Source organism: Vitis riparia, chromosome 18, assembly GCF_004353265.1.
Source record: "Vitis riparia cultivar Riparia Gloire de Montpellier isolate 1030 chromosome 18, EGFV_Vit.rip_1.0, whole genome shotgun sequence".
Classification (NCBI taxonomy): Eukaryota; Viridiplantae; Streptophyta; class Magnoliopsida; order Vitales; family Vitaceae; genus Vitis; species Vitis riparia.
The window spans coordinates 1,058,168-1,075,605 of record NC_048448.1 but is presented as its reverse complement, the minus strand read 5'-3'; the positions used below and the strand labels follow the sequence as shown (position 1 = coordinate 1,075,605).

Sequence of the window (17,438 nt, the reverse complement as noted above, 5' to 3'; positions counted from 1 at the left end):
ATCGAAAATTATTTTTAAAAATGCAGCCAAACCCAACCATACTGTAGCCAAAATTATTTAAAAAACGTCCGTTGCTTGTAAGCAACATTACTGAGCCCACATTTATTGTATGGGTCTAAGTAAGGCCCAGCCCAACCCAACGATAACAGTTTGGGCTTGGAGCCCTAGTCTTAGCGGAGAAGTCAAGAAAGCAGGTGAAGAAAAGCAGTGAAAGAGAGGATCGGAACCGTGGTTTTGATCTGAAAGTGGAGCGTAGATGGAGGAGCAGCATAAGAATGGCGCGAACAAGTATAGCATAATAGTCCCAACCTACAACGAGCGTCTGAACATCGCTCTTATCGTCTTCCTCATCTTCAAGCATCTCCGGTATTCTTTATTCCCTGTCTTTGATCGCTGAGTTCGTTCAATTTTTTTTTTTTTTATTTCTAATAATTCTGCCCGTAGTTTGGTTTTTGGGAAAACTTTAAATCTTGCGCTTTTGAGTTTCGCTTTCCACCCGAGGTTTTTAATTTATCGGGTATCTAAAAATGAAGAAAAAGAACATGTAAGATTCCAAATTTCAATTTCGTTTTATTGTGCTAACTTTACTCGGCAACCAAACAGAAAATTGTCGTGTTTTTTTCCTCCTTTTTGATCTTATATTTGATTAATTTTCTTATTCTGTTTTTGTTTTTGTTTGTGGTTTTCTACCCCTTTTTTTTTTTTTTTGGTTGTGTTGGGCCTTGGCTGTGGTTTGGAAATTGAGTTTTGAATTATGAAATCCATGGAAACATGAATCAATTGTATGAGAAGTGGCTTAAGTTTGGAGTCCATAAGATTTCCTGAAATCAAAATCTATGCGCTGTGTAATTGCTTGGGAAAGAAAATCCTGGGAGGACAGGGCCTGGTGCGGTAAATGCAATTAAGTCCAACTGTAAAGTAGAGAACATCATGAAATTTCGATGAAGAAATGCTATAGTCTCCACGGGGATTCGAAAAAATAGTGCATTTTTATACTGGGTGAGATAATGCTGAAACCAGTGAGATATAAGTTTTGGTTGATTCCCTGTTTTTTCTGTATATTTGGGTTGGTCCTTGCTAAAACTGGTATTTTTCTTCCAGACCCTAGATCTTGCTCAATGGTGATCCTACCCGTTCTATGTATGCTATGTTTGACATTGTGCTGGTAATAGGTACAATTATTATATGTAGAACTTGGACTATGAATGTGTTTATGTAATCATGTAAGAAACCTGCAGAATATGATGCAACTTTTTCTTTGTGTGGTATAGGGATGTCGACTTTGAAATAATTATTGTTGATGATGGGAGTCCAGATGGGACTCAAGAAATTGTGAAACAACTGCAGCAAGTGTATGGTGAAGACCGCATTGTATGTGCCATAATATTTGGAAATTGGACTGCATTTAGGGCAGTATAGTGTTTCCGCTTCATTTTTTGATTTGTCATAACCATCCATAATTTTGGCTTTCTTATAATGCAGCTATTAAGAGCAAGACCTAAGAAGCTTGGATTAGGTATGTGATTATGCTTTCTGTTTGAAATAAAAACAAGGAACTGGTCCTTGATGGAGACTTGATTTCAGGGACGGCCTACTCTCACGGCTTGAAGCATGCATCTGGAAACTTTGTTGTAATCATGGATGCTGATCTATCACACCATGTAAGTGTTTTTCATATGGTTTGGATGGTAATATGGAACAATGTTGAAGATTTGGGATTGGATCATGGTGAAACAATCCCCTCAGGAGAAAATCTAGGTTAGCTGGGGAACTAATCATCTAAAAATTTTCTTCAAATTGACAGAAAAATTGTCAAAGATGTAAATCAGAGTTTATAGTCTTATTTGAAAGATAAAAAAAAAAAGGAGTTCATAGATTTGATCATAAGAACTGTCTGGAATTGCTGTAGATCCCCGTGGTTTGTCCAATTCAATTTTTGGAGGCCTTCCTTCTGGTTTGGATATCAAATCCAGGATGCAATGACAGTACATTTGCCCAATCAGCTTATGAACCACATTCGTAATAAACTTATTGCCGTTTTGCATATGCTACAAGCTTCCATTGTCTGATGCTTTGTTCTTGTTTTACAGCCAAAATATTTGCCAAGCTTTATCAAGTAAGAAATGTTCTAGTCGATTTTTCTCTTTGAATTTTTTAGTAATGGGTTAGGATGCTTGGATACCCATGTGTGAATTCTTTTTCTGTAACTATTTATTAGGAAACAGTTGGAAACTGGTGCAAGTATAGTAACTGGGACGCGTTATGTTAAAGGTGGGGGTGTGCATGGATGGAATCTTATGCGCAAACTAACCAGTAGGGGGGCCAATGTTCTTGCGCAAACACTTCTATGGCCTGGCGTATCAGACTTGACTGGATCTTTCCGGTATGTGAATTAATTTGTAGTAGTATGCTAATACCTTTTTCAAACTACAATGATTTTATAATTGAATTTCTTGGTTGTTTTGAAGGCTTTATAAGAAATCTGTGCTTGAAGAAGTCATCAGCTCATGTGTCAGTAAGGGATATGTCTTCCAAATGGAAATCATTGTTCGGGCTTCCAGAAAAGGCTACCATATTGAAGAGGTAGAGATCTATTTTTGTCTTATTGGGGTTTTGATTAAGAATTGAAGTTTACAACCTTGAATCATTTTTGATTGTGTGTGTGTGAACGTATATTTCTTTGATCATTGAAATCCTAAGCAAGAAACTTAGGTGGTGTTTGTTTTACTTAATTTTAAATAGAATTTAAAACTAAGTAGTACTTAATACTGTTAAGTATTAAGTTATTTATTTTTGTAATATTTTATTTTTATTTAACATTAAAAAGTAAAGAAAAATCAATATACTACTTTTTCTATTCAGACAAAAATTATAATAAGTTATGAAAAAATAGAAAAACAAACAACTTAAAGCCTGAAAGCAAATTGCTTTCAATAAAATGCTAAAAAAACAAAGACCCTCTTACTCTTAGACACCACCTCAAATCATCTAAACTTTTGAGCTCTGAATCTTTACTTAATTCAATGTTCTTTTTTTACAGTTTCTTCCACTCTTGATGATGTATGTGAATCTATAATAGTTCTGATATTCAAAGTCAAATTTTTATTTTTTTCTAAATAGCAAATTATCCAAAACATGGTTTGCCAGTTGGTATTTTCTCTTTGTTTGAATGATTTTTTTTCATTCGACTTTGTTTCCCTTTCCTCTTTTCATCTTTGTGATCATTATTTTGGAATCCTGCCTTTTTGGGAGTCATTAGGAAGATCCCTTTTAATTGTAGTTGATATTACTGAATTTGATCTAAAATTTTTGCTCACAACTTTCTTCTGCTTAAACCTTCTGTAGATATCCAAAGTTCTCTATTTTTTCATTCATGTTTCCTTACACTAACTCAGTTCTAGTTCTTGAACCATGTAAATGTATAGGAGGAAGTAAACCCTAATTTACATTTATGTTGCTACACACATCCTCTACCCTGCTTCTGTAGATTTATATCCAAATTTGCCCATTTGTTTGTTGATGTTACTATGCTCTTGTATACTATTTTCCCATTTTAGATATGTGGATTGGATCTGCAAAATATTGATCCTTAGTCTTCTCATTTGACTCGGGGTTTTACGCATGTGGACAGGTTCCAATTACTTTTGTTGATAGATTATTTGGAAGTTCAAAGCTTGGAGGATCTGAAATCGTGGGATATTTGAAAGGCCTTGCATATCTTTTGGTCACAACATAAAGTTCCACAGAAGATTATTACCAGCTAAACTATTTTTGTCCCCTTTGTGCATTATTCATTTGTTTTTCTAGTGAATTATTAGTCTCCAATTATATGAGCCAATCTCGGTTCTCAGTCAAGTTTGCAATGAACATTCCTATCATCAGCCTTATTTTTCTTTTCTTTTCTACTATAATTGAAAACCCCTGTTCACAGATCTGGTTTTTTAGTCGACACTGAGTTTTGGCCATTTTGTAACAACATTTCAAATGTTTATGAGGTTGTAATTCCTTTTCCTCCCTAGTGATGTAATCACGCTGTCCATGGACCATGATGGACTTTTGGCTATGGAACTTTTGCCTTGAACCGATCATCATGGTGATCACGATCACGATCACGATCATCCTACTTGATGGGTTATGAATGCTCGATGATGGACTGCATGAATTGAATGTGTCAATTGGTCATTTATTTTCTTGGTACCATGTATATATATTTAATAAGACCCCTTCAATACTTTGCTTCCTCACATTCAAAAGTTAATATTTGCCCCTAAAAAATTTGTTAAAGAGCAACAATACTTTGTCCTTAAACTTATTAAAAAGTCAATAAATAAGTTATTAAGGGAAGAAACAAAATTGAAAATTATCTGTTGTTGTCAAAGCTATTATACTTCATAACAATATGCAAAAATCAAATGGTCATGAGAACATTTGTCTTAAATAAAATTAAAATGGATAGTTATGATATTTTGAAGGCATTTGGAAAATTCCACTTGAAGGTTGCTAATTCAAAATTGGTTCTAAGTTTAAAATTTTATGGAAGGTTTGTGGGGCCAAAGTGTTGTCTTTAACAAGTTTTGAGGTAAAGTATTGTGAAAGAACAAAGTGTAAAACATGTTAAAGATTGGAGAGGGAGAATGTATTTAAATTCTAGAGTTTTTGACACCATATTAAAAAGATAGTTTTTGACAATCATATCAAGAAAATTGTCATATAATTTAACCATACAAAAAATATAAAATACTTGGTTTTTATTTATTGGAATTCAAATCTAAATTATTCAAAATATGATAAGTTGAACGAAAAAGATATATAAATGACATCAAAATATAAATGAACAAGAGATTAAAGTATAATATAATAGGATCAAGTATAAAATAATGATATCAAGCAATAAAGAATATGTATAAGAAAAAACAAAGGGAAAATAATAGGATTCAAATTAGTATAGTCTAATTTGATCATCCTTTTTGATACATACCAAAGATTTGATATGAAAGCATGTTTTATTTCTTTAGAAATGTATCTATTAATTTATGCTACTCAAAGATTTTGAGTTTGGTACCATTACAAGCAGATTTTGTATTTGGAATAAGTTTGATGAAAGAAGGGTTTGAATTATGAAAAATAAAGAACCCTATGTGGTAATTTCAAATTTCACATATTAAACAAAATAATTAATTGATTAAAAGAAATAAAATAATTATCGGATTTTGAAGAGTAACTCATTTTTGAGATAAATACCTTTTAATTATTTTAAGCATTTATAATATGTTTTAAAAGAAAGATAATTCACTTACTAAGCAAAAACACGATATGTACCAAAAATACAAAGAGACGAAATAAATCCTAATGATTGATTTTCATGTTTTTGTCTAAATTCAATCAACTAATCATAAGTTTTTCTCCACAAAATGTAAAACCACTGAAATCAGTCTCAGACTGAACTGTAGAGAGATGCAAAACTAACTGGAGGCAACCTTCAAACACCTTCTGAGATCTGAGAAACCAAAAACAAATTGTGTGAGATCCATTTCTCAGCTTTCAGACTTTCCGGACTCTTCGAGCTCCGATTTTCCGATCTCCGGCGACCGCAGACTTCTCCACGTTGAACGGTATTGGAGGTTTCTTGTTTTCTTTGGTGCTGCTTCTCAGCAAATACCTTGGATTCTCGCTTCGATCCACGGATAAAGCAGCAGGGACTGATTTCCTCAGGCTCTCAAATTTCTTCGTGTCCCTTCTTTTCGCGGGTTCCACGGTGACGCCGAGTTTGTGCGGAGTTTTCCCTACGTCTCCAGTTTCGCCCTTCTTTCTCTTCAGTCTTTCGTTCCTTCTTGCACTGTACTCATCGTAGAACCTACCTCTTTCGAACAGAGGACTTGAATTAGCACCGAAAGTATTAGGGAACCCCACGTTTTCTGAACTTCCGTTTCCTAGTTCGTTTCGTACTATCTTCGCTAAGGCTTGCAATTCGCATGAAATCGTGAGGTATTCAGGTCGAAGCCCAGATTCTTCAATCACCTGAGTGCGATTCAGGGTTTTCGTCAAAGAACCTGTTGAAAATCAACAAATTTCAGAAAAACTCCAACAGTCTCAAGTGAAATCCATGGATTTGAGAGAGTGAGAAAAAAAAAGTTAGGATCCCACCTGGTGGAGTCTGGATGGTGGTTGCACTGGATCGCAGGACCCGGCGAGAACGAAGCTGGATCGGAGAGTTACCCAGCGGCGGTTTGCCATTCGATCGCATCTTCGACATTTTAGGACTTCAAATAAAACTGAAAAAAATAAACTCAAAAACCAAGATCAAAGAGAAAGAATCTTAAAGAAGAGAGAAATCCCTCAGAGATTTTTGAAATGCGTAAGGCTACAATGTTTCTTTATCCGTTTTTTCTTTTTGACCTTTTTCAATTCTTTTTCTAGGGTTTTTTTTTTAATGATGGGAGATGGACGTTGGTTTGAATTTAAGGAGCGTCTCCAACGGTCATAATATTTCATCCAACGGTTCAAAATCATTCCATATTTAAAATGGGAGATTGTGAAGATTTTTCAGATCAGGCTCAAAGGCAAGTATTTTGTCTTCTGGCATCCTGCCAATTCTAATTCCAGAATGATGAGAGTGCCTTCCCAAATAATTAAAGTTTCTCATTTTAATAATTTAAATTGGGTTTTGTTTACTATTTTAAATATTTTCTTTAATATCAAATTATAATGCCAGATAAAAGAGAAAAGTCGAAGAAAATACAAGTGAATTTTTTTTAATCTTTCTATTTCAAATAGTTTTTAAGAATGTTTTGAAAAGCTAATGATTGAACTGAAAAAATTAATGTTTCCCGTTCAATGGTTCAATCGTAATTTGCTGACATTATAAATATATTATTTTAATATTATTAAAAATTAAAAATATTTACTATATATATTTATATATTTTTCATCATTAGTATTATCAAATTAATCATGAATAAATATAAATGTATTAATATTATAAGTTCTATTAAATAAAATAAGTATAATATTTAAATGTGAAAATATAAATTGAAATTGAAAAAAAAATCTCTTACTTAATTTAAAATTATTCGATAAGTTTTAAAAATATTATATTAATTTACATATCATATATATACATATATTTATTATTACAATTTTTTTTAAAAATAAATTATGTTATTTTATTTGTTATTTTACAGATTTAAGCATATAGCATTAGTTGCTGGTGTCTTCCTCATTCCTTCAATTTAAAGTCTAAGACAAATCATCAGTCATCCATCATATTTAAATATGGATTTTCCTTTAAATCATCAACCATCCATCACACATCGGACGGGAGAAAGATGAAGATGGCTTTAAAAGTTTGCCTAAGGCAGCCCATGGAGACCCGGCCCAATGGACTTCAAACTTTTGCAAAAAATGCAACATTTAAGCCCATGAAGGCCCAGCCTAACGTATGGGCTTGCCGCTTGCCAACCCAGAACCGGCCGACCAGTTCATCGATTCAATGGTCCAATCATCAGTCAATCAGGTTCAAGCCCGGGTTCGAAGTCTCTTCCAGCTCATTAAGCAACTTTTTTTATCCCTTACAGATTTGTTATTTAAAAATTTTTCTAATAAAAAACATTAGGTCGCATTTGTCTTTTTGACTTAATTCTAAATAAGACTTAAAACTAAATAATTTTTAATAATGTTAAATATTAAGTAATAAAAAAAAACCAATAAGTTTACTTTAGTTACAATGATTTATTTTAGTATTAAAAAAGTTAATTATTTTAATTAAAAATGTTAAGAAATAGATAATAAGTCAATAAAAGAATTAAAAAACAAATAATTTGAAATATGAAAGCAAATTACTTTCAACAAAAAGTTAAAAAAATAAACATCACTTAAAGTCATGTATATACCTACTTCTTCTAGCTCGTTTTAGGAAAAATATTAAATTAATTGTTAGGCCATTGGTTTAATTAACCATATTATTTATAATGAACATATTCATGGAGTATGTGCATGATCAAATTTGTTGGTGTCCCCATTGTCTAGTGTGTATTGTACTTATCACATGGTGTTAAAGACATTACTAAAAAGTTTTGTCAACAAAAACAATATAATAAATGAAAAATCATTCAACTTGTGTATAATAATGATGGTGATGATGATGAAATATATATAATGGGTAAAACTATTAGTATGCTATTTAATACAATATGATATATGGTCCAACGTTTAAGGGGTAATCGGGAATTAATGATAATGAAGCAGAGTTTTTGGATATCCATTGTTGTCTTGCCATGTATACTCTTATATCCTCTATTGATTTGGAAGAAAGGTGAGTTCAAATATTCTTTTTTTGAAATCTAGATGAAGTTTTATGCGGGATTTGGGTATTGCCTTGCTTCATCTCATTTAGATTATGTATATAATTAAATTAAAAAAATTAATTTAATTTTTAATTTTTCTTTTTTAACACATAAAATGAAAAGAATTTATTTCTCATAAAAATTTATGATAATTATTTATTTATTTGTAATATAATTATTTTTTTAAAAACTAAATGGGGAGAGACGGGGTTATATGTGAAATTTTTGTACTTGCCTTATCTAGTCTCATTCCAAACATATAATTTTGTGTGCTTTCATATTTTAGTTTAAAATTTAAAATGTTAAGAGACGAATTATTAAATTTTGAATATGAACAATCAAAGAGAAACTATATTAAAAGTTGAGATTAATATAGAAAAATAAAAAAAATGAAATAAAGGATGATATATACTATTATTAAACTAATATTGTTATTAGACATACAACTGCTAGAAGTAGCTTATACTAGAACTCTCTTGGTTAAGGTTCAAGTTAGGCTCAAGCCATCCTAACTAAATTTGGTTAGGCCTTTAGGGTGTGCCAATAATTTAACTCTAACCCTCTTGGTCATAAGTTAACTATAATTACATTTACAAATAAAAATTTCACGAGAGTTGGTTGATGGTTAGAGCGAAAAATTAATTTTTATTTTTTCCAATGGTTCAAATCTCATTCCGTGTATAATATTTATGGATTTCTCTTGGGTTTTAATGCTCGGATCAATCTTGGATCAACTTGTAGGTTGGTTTGAGCTTAAAACTTAAGTTAGAATTGGAAATTTTGGATTGACTCATATTAGTCTTTAGGGCATTAAGTCAAATATACATTTATCATTATTATCAATATCGTTAGAATAATGGATGGCATGAATTGTTGGGAGGATATACTTCAATGGTCTTTTACCACAAATTAAGATGAAGATTTCCCAATAGGAATAAGTATGTGACATTTTAAATTGTTCTAGTCTTCTTACCGTTATAGTGTGAGAGAATACAAAAAAGAATCTTTATATATGGTCAACATCCTCTAGAAGAGCCAAATTATGTCAAAAGCCATACCATTTTTTTCTCTTTTGAATTACGACCCACTTTAAAACTAGTGGAGGACAATTACATATGTGTGATTTTCTACTTTGCTTTAATATTCTTGTGGAAAAAAGATAAGCAAACAACGAATGGGTGAACAGTTTGAATATTAGAGCTAGACTTTAAGCATTCAGGCACAGCTACAAATGGCGGACTGTATTTCCCTGGAGACCACTAGCCATTGGATATCAAATTTAAAATTCCACAGGACAACAAATAAAGTAAACAATGGGTAGGAAGTTTTGATTATTTATTTATGAAGTACATTTATTTTATTTTTATTTGAAAAAAACCTAATAATAATAATAATAATAATAATAATAATAATATCCTGCATCTAACATTTAATAAGAATAATAATAATAATATTCTGCATCTAACAATATTTAAAATATTCTAGAAATTATTTTAGTATAATAGAAGTGGTTTATGTTGGAATCCTTTTGGTGAAGGTTCAAGTGAGGCTTAGGCCATCTCTAGGGTGTGCCAATGATTTAATAAGCCTAACCTCGGTCATACGCTAACTATAGTTATATTTAAAATAAAAACTTTACAAGAGTTGGTTTGATGATAAGAATGACAAATTTTCTTTTTTTTTTCCAATGGTTCAAATCTCATTTCATATATAATATTTATGGATTTCTCTTGAGTTTTAATGTTCGGACCAATCTTGGATCAACTTGTAGGTTGATTTGAGCTTAAAGCTTAGATTAGGTTTGAAATTTTTGGATAGACGACTTATGTTAGGCTTTAGGTCAACAAGTCAAAAACTTATGTTGGACTTTATGTATATCAATAGAATAATGAATGATATGAATTGTTGCGAATAGGTTGGAATGCTACAATGGTTTTTTTTACCATAAATTAAGATGAATATTTCACTCTAGGAATAAGTATGTGAAAATTTTAATTACTGTAGTCTTCTTAGCATTAAAGTGCAAGAGAATACACAAAAAAATCTTTATATATGGTCAACATCCTCTAGAAAAGCCAAATTAGACCAAAGCCATACCATTTTTTCTCCTTTTAATTATGATTGACATTAATGGCCAATTTACTTGCGTCGGAAGTTCCTGCCTCCTCCACCATGCACCATGCCACAAAGAAAGCCACAAAGAAAGCAAAATAAAAGATTATGCCATGTTTGGAAAGTGTTTTAAAAAACAACTTTAAAAATTATTTTATGATGTTTTGTAAAATAAAAATTTGTTTAACAATTTGAAATATTTTAAATATATTTTTTTTTTATGTTTTTAAAATAAAATTTATATATAATGTTTTATTTTTAATCATTCTCCATATTTGTATAATTATTGATTAAAATAATTTTTAAAAATAAGTAAAATAATTAAAATATGTTATTTAAAAACACTCTATTTTTTATTTTAAAAATAAAAAATTATTTTTTATCTTCTAATTGATAAACATGTTTTCCTTTTTTTTAAGAGAGGGAAACACTATTCTAATAAATAATTTCCAATGGACCTTAAATTTTCCATGTGATGATCAATATCGAGAAGACATGTTCTCAATAATGATTTCTTTAAGCTTAATAATGATTAATTTCTTTATAATTTATTGAAATAATTTTATGATTTTAAAAAGACTTTAATTTGTAAAATGGAAAAACACCTCTCCTTGTAAGAACTTTAAAAAAATTATGAGAACTTTGGAGTAAATTGAAAAACAAAAAATAATTCCAAACAAGCCTTTAGAAAATCTGTTTTGAGTGACTTATCCAATGACCTTAAACTTGGGACTTTGGTGGTAGTATTTATTTTTTAAGTTTCTTTTATTCAATTAAAAAGTAATTTATTGAGATGAATCAATATAATTAAAATGAATTTATTATTAATAAATTTAATTTAATTATATTAGATGATCTCATGAATTTTTGCTGATGATTTTTTTTATTTAACCAAAAAAACAACCGCTATCTTAGTCTAAATTGGGGGCTATGCTTGATAGCCTCGAGATTTTAGTGATTCTCACTTTTCCTTTTCTGTGACAGTAAGAGCATTCATTTATTCAAAGTCGTGGTGAGTGGCGGTCCTCTCCTTGCGCTTTGGCTGATAATAAATAATATTTGAATCATTCGGTAGAGAAATGCGCCTTCTCAGTGCGTCAGTGACAATTACAGGCACCCATCCTTTTTTCCTATATAAACTTAATTTTTTACGTACTTTCTATTCCACTTATAACTTAATTAAGATCATGTACTGGTCTGTTTGGTTCTGTGTTGTAAGCTTGTTTATAGCAAGCATAATTCACTGGGTTTACAAATGGAGGAATCCTAAATGCAATGGCAAACTCCCTCCAGGTTCAATGGGATTCCCACTCATTGGAGAGACCATCCAGTTTTTCATCCCAAGCAAGTCGTTGGACGTTTCGAGTTTCATCAGGAAGAGGATGAAAAAGTAGCCGAGTATACAAATCAATTAAGACTAATTTGTTTTCACTTCAAACCTATAGCATAGTGTTAGTACTGGTTATTAACCAAATTTATTATTTCTTTGTTTTATGCGTTTTAGATATGGTCCATTGTTTTGTACAAACTTGGTAGGACGACCGGTAGTGGTGTCATCGGACCCAGACTTCAACTACCATATATTCCAACAAGAAGGGAGGTTGGTGGAGATCTGGTACTTGGACTCCTTCGCAAGGCTTGTGGGTCAGGATGCTTCACAGTCTACCGCTGCGTCTGGTTATGTTCACAAGTATCTTAGGAACTTGGTGTTGGCTCATTTTGGTACGGAGGTCCTGAAAGACAAACTCCTTTCGAAGGCTGAAGATATGATACGTACAAGGCTGCATGATTGGTCCAAGTTGCCTGCCTTGGAATTCAAAACATGCGTTTCATCGGTAATTTATCAAGCTTTAATTCAACCACTTGTCTGATCTCTCTTGTTGTTATATCGATCATTAATATCCGCATCAATAACCATGATTTTTTTATAACCTCTCGCCTTATTAAGAGGATAGAAAAAGTGGCAAGTGATGAGAGAATGTCAAAACTTTTATATTTAATATATATGAACTATTTTTTAACATATCTAATTATCACTTTTAATTTAGATAATTAAAAATAATGAAAAAATAGCATTACTTTATGTTAAAATAGATTACTCATTAAATATTCATTGAAGTTATTAGCAAGATTATGTGATAATATAAACCTAGCTAATTAAGCATAAAAGATTGATAATAATAAACTTTATGATATAAAAAGTCGACTTCTTTTTCTTAATATTTACTTGATTAATGGTTTTTATACAGATGATATTTGATTTACTGCAAATGAGTTGTTCAGTTATGATATTAAGAAGATGGGAGAAAATTTTAGTGAAAGATTTACTAATATCATACAAGCTGTTGCTTCGTTTCCTTTGAATATCCCGGGTACAACTTTCCATAAATGTCTTAAGGTAATTCTAAAACTCTTTTTCATCAAACTCTAAAACTTTTAAAGTTATAATTTTCATTTTTATATATTTAGTTTAACTAATTCCATATAAATTACATTTCAGAACCAAAAGGAGGTAATAAAGTTGATCCGTGATATACTAAAAGAGAGAAAAGTTTCACCTGAAAGTCGTAAAGGAGATTTCCTTGATCAGATTGTTGATGATATAAAGAAAGAAAAATTCTTATCAGATGACTTCATCGTTCTTGTTATGTTTGGGATTCTACTTGCTAGTTTTGAGACAATTTCCGCTACTCTAACCTTAGCTGTGAAGCTCCTCATAGAAAACCCTTCAGTAATGCAAGAACTAATCGTAAGTGATAATTATTTAGTAACCTTTCAATCTTTCTATTATCATGCTTTCATAGATAACCCTATTGGACTCGAACCTCTTATTTAATGATATATATTGCAGGAGGAGCATGAGGCAATCCTTAAAAATAGGGAAAATTCAAATTCTGGAATTTCATGGAAGGAATATAAGTCAATGACTTTTACTCATCAAGTAAGTTGATAATTTTTGAGTACACATAGATTTGTGCAAACTATTTGACCAAGTGAAAATGTAGGTTATCAATGAAGCTCTTAGGTTAGCAAGTGTTGCTCCAGGGATTTTGAGAAGGGCAATAAAAGACATTCAAGTAAATGGTAAGTGTTAAAAATGAAATTTTATGGATTTAAAGTTGTATATTATATGATTTTTACCAAGCATACACATGCATTTGAATTAAATGGATCTTATAAAATGTGCAGGATATACGATTCCAGCAGGCTGGACAATCATGGTTGTTCCCGCAGCTCTTCAATTAAGCCCTGATGCTTTTGTTGATCCCCTTACTTTCAATCCATCGCGGTGGAAGGTATATATTACTTTTTATTTTCAATTTGTGGGGATGATCCCCTTGCTTTCAAACCAAAACGATAGAAGGTATATAATATATATACAAAATTAATGAAGTGTTTAGGTATCATTTGGATGCTTTTCTAGTTTTCTGATTTTAGAAACCAAAAATAATTTTATTTAGCAAATTTTTTAAAGTTTGAAGTTGCCTTTAAATAGTTTTAAAAATTATATATATATATATTTTGAAGCAAGTCTCTACCATTTGTATAAAGTTCTCATTATTTTTTACTTGTAAAAAAATAGAAGATGTATCATAACACCATCTTAGCTTTGTGTAGAATATGAAATTGCTTAGGATGCGAAATGACTATTTTAAAATGTGTACATAGGTTTCAAAGTTATAAAGTCAACTTGGTAAAATCAGACAATATCTAAAATATGATAATGATGATTTTTGATTTATTTTGTTTTCCTTTTCAAAAGGATATGGGAGTTGGTGTTGTAGCGAAGAATTTCATACCATTTGGAGGTGGATCGAGATTATGTGCAGGAGCAGAGTTTACTAAAGTTCTAATGACAACATTTTTCCATGTCTTGGTCACTAATTACAGGTAATATTTTCATTTTAATTTGATGCATATATTTCATGTATGACATGAATAGTATAAAATTGACTGCTTAGAATCTCAACTTGGAAAGGTTGACGAAGATCAAAGGAGGACAGATAGCTCGATCTCCAGCTTTGACATTTGGAAATGGTTTACATATCAACATTTCAAAAAAGCATGGATGATTGTAACAAGTATAGATGAGACTCAAATATAAGTTTGATATAATTATCTATACTATATATCAAAATTATATGACGATAGATGTACAAGGTTCTCTTGAAACCTTTATGGTATTGGTTTATAATTTTCTAATATATGTATGAATATGGTCTTTCTCTTGTAGACTCTTCCTTAATCATGAATAAAAGAGTGAATTAATTAAGTATTGTTGAATTATCATCACCTCTTGTCAAACTCTAACATCATGAATATGTATGAATAGGATGTTTCTCTTGTAGGCTTTTCCTTAATCATGAATCAAAGAGTGAATTAAATAAGTATTGTTGAATTATTATGACCTCTTGTCAAACAAAATTTTGGTATCATGTTACCATGACCTCTTGTCAAACTCTAATGTCATGTTAAACTACCAATTTTTCTAACAGTTTAAACTTGCAAGATTTGGACTTATATATATTGTGCTCTTTAACAAGTATAATTAGGATTTTTTAGCTCCCTAATCCATGTTTAATTTTTTTTTATTATTTATAAATAATATTTATGAATAAAATATTAGTTAGAATAATTATTTCTTATTTCCTATTGAAGGAAGCCTATATCCTTGTTTTCCTTTCCATCACTAATTCAAATCTTTTCCTCCAATTTGAGACTATGGTGTCACTGTAAATCGAAATTAGGTTATAGTACTCCACTCTTACTAGTTATGAATGTCACTGCTTTTTAAGGATTAATGTCATTTCCCCTTATGGTGGAAAAATTATTTCATCAAAATGACAATCTTTAAAGTGAACCATAAAATATTATCCATAAGATATAATGGGGGTATGGATAATCAGACCAATATAAATCTCAAGACATCTTTAGGGAACCATCTTAGTTTTTTGAGAAGGAGTAATGAAGACATGGATAGTCCAACGAAAAACTCGTAAGTGAGAAATATTTGGTTATTGATCAAGTACAAGGTATAAAAATAAGTATTCAAGGTAAGTAGAGAGCTAAAAATGAGGCAAGGCACCAATATGGAGCATAACATATCCTCAAGAAGAAAGAGGTAGTTGAATACTTAAAAGTAATGATCAAACAATCATTTAAAGATGTTTGATAAAAGATTTAGGTAAACTATTTTGAGTACGAGTTATGAATTGAAATTTCGTTGATTTTCAATAAAATTTAAGGGAAACATTAAGATCTCGATCCCTATTGATATGAAAAAAGATAAGAAAATTTGATTTGCTAGAAAAATGTAGACAACACTTCTTAGAAACGTAAAGAGGAAAGTTAGGACTCAAACTCAATTCTTTCACGTGAAAAGAGTACATAGCACTAAACTATTAAAGGCAAATTTGCCCTTGTGATATACATGCCTAAAATATTTATGTTTCTATATTTTTTTTAATACATTCATAAAAAACTTTAATAAGTAATTAAATTAATTTTAATTATCTTATGTTCAAATGTCATTTAATTGATAATTGAAAATATTAAAAACCATTTTTATGATTTTTGAATAAGCTTTTCTCTATATTTTTATACTTGGTTATGATAAAAATAATGAAATCTCTTCGGCATATTCAAAGAGATTGAAGTGCAAAAAGAAAAAAAAAAAAAAAGGAGTTTCATCTTGTATGATTTAATTGTTGATGCAATATAAATTTATAGCACTAGAAAATAAAAATAAATAGGGAACACTAAAGAGGGGCATACCAAGTTCTTCATTAATAAATGGTTGTGCTGAATGCCATTATTCATCATATCCATTTCTATAGCATTTATCCTTTTAGAAACATCCACCTGTCACAACATATTTCCCTCCTCATATGGCACATTCACATTACCAAATATGGAGGATAGTCGAAGGACTATAGCTAGGAAGTGGAGGCGCCTCAAGCCTATTGTGCCTTTAACAACCATTGCCTCACACCTAATTTTAAGTTATGCCCATAAGAAAATATAATTTCCATAATTTGGGAATTTCACTTGTTAAGCAAATTACACATATACATAAACAAAAATAAAAAAAAAGATAAGATTTTTATTGTGGTTCGGTGATTAATGTAATCCTTACATCCATGAAGTATATCAACACTAAAAAATCTGCTAAACTAAAGGAACGAGAAGAGTTACAATGGTGAAACTTTCGAAAAACACCTCTTAATTGCGGTCATACTCTAAAAAATAAAATTCTAAAACATAAAATGATTAAATATATAATAGTTATAAACTCATCATTTATCATATAAAAAATTTCTCAAGGGCGTAGTGCCCATTCCAACCCCGTAAGTTGATTAGACAACTTGATCCTCGTGAGTTCAATGAGGAACTTGATCCCCATGAATTTAATGAAGAACTCAACTCTTGGCATTCCGAACGAAGTATAACAAAATTGATTTAGAAATCACAATCCAACATCACTATTGCGAAAGCATTGGCTCATCTTTTATGAGGAAATTCCTGAACAAAGTTTATAGTTTTTTCTGCTACTCTAAGAATATGTCACAATAATATAAACAATCAAGACTTCACAAAAAAAGGTTGTGCTACCTAGATGATTAACTGTTATGCTAGTCCACAGTTATAAGTATGCGCACATGTGTGGGATTTTTGATGAGAGTACGACAGTTTTAAAAAATAATTCTTAAATTACCATAGTAGGAAAAATAATTCCAAATCTACCGTAGTTTTGTCCAAGTAGAAAAGAGAAATAAATTGAAAGTGAAAAATTGTCTCTTCAGAAGACGATTTTAAAAAATATAAATAAATCGTCTTTCCAAGACAAAATAAATGAACTGAGAAATCGTCTTTTCAAGAGACGATTTGAAAAAAAATAAAATAAAATAAAACCAAGTGAGAAATCGTCTTTTAAAGAGACGATTTGCACAAAAAAAATCTATATATATGTGAGACTCACTTAAA

General features: G+C 30.6%; 3 protein-coding genes across 3 annotated transcripts; 2 read left to right on the top strand and 1 right to left on the bottom strand.

Annotated features, from left to right (window-relative positions):
• The first annotated feature begins 188 nt into the window (after window positions 1-188).
• On the top strand, window positions 189-4,143 carry LOC117906201 (dolichol-phosphate mannosyltransferase subunit 1). Its single transcript, XM_034819178.1, has 8 exons — window positions 189-366; window positions 1,272-1,371; window positions 1,483-1,516; window positions 1,585-1,661; window positions 2,091-2,116; window positions 2,219-2,383; window positions 2,469-2,583; window positions 3,632-4,143. The coding sequence occupies exons 1-8, from the start codon at window positions 257-259 to the stop codon at window positions 3,734-3,736; spliced, it is 732 nt and encodes a 243-aa protein (XP_034675069.1). The 5' UTR covers window positions 189-256; the 3' UTR covers window positions 3,737-4,143.
• A 1,171-nt stretch (window positions 4,144-5,314) lies between these two features.
• On the bottom strand, window positions 5,315-6,423 carry LOC117907150. Its single transcript, XM_034820566.1, has 2 exons — window positions 6,145-6,423; window positions 5,315-6,050 (listed from the first exon to the last, which is right to left on the bottom strand). The coding sequence occupies exons 1-2, from the start codon at window positions 6,251-6,253 to the stop codon at window positions 5,542-5,544; spliced, it is 618 nt and encodes a 205-aa protein (XP_034676457.1). The 5' UTR covers window positions 6,254-6,423; the 3' UTR covers window positions 5,315-5,541.
• Window positions 6,424-11,641: 5,218 nt separating this feature from the next.
• LOC117906963 (cytochrome P450 87A3-like) lies at window positions 11,642-14,730 on the top strand. Its single transcript, XM_034820256.1, has 9 exons — window positions 11,642-11,844; window positions 11,959-12,300; window positions 12,714-12,852; window positions 12,955-13,203; window positions 13,306-13,395; window positions 13,460-13,538; window positions 13,644-13,750; window positions 14,218-14,345; window positions 14,434-14,730. Exons 1-9 carry the CDS (start codon window positions 11,642-11,644, stop codon window positions 14,525-14,527), a joined length of 1,431 nt encoding a protein of 476 aa, XP_034676147.1. The 3' UTR covers window positions 14,528-14,730.
• The last annotated feature ends 2,708 nt before the right edge of the window (window positions 14,731-17,438 follow it).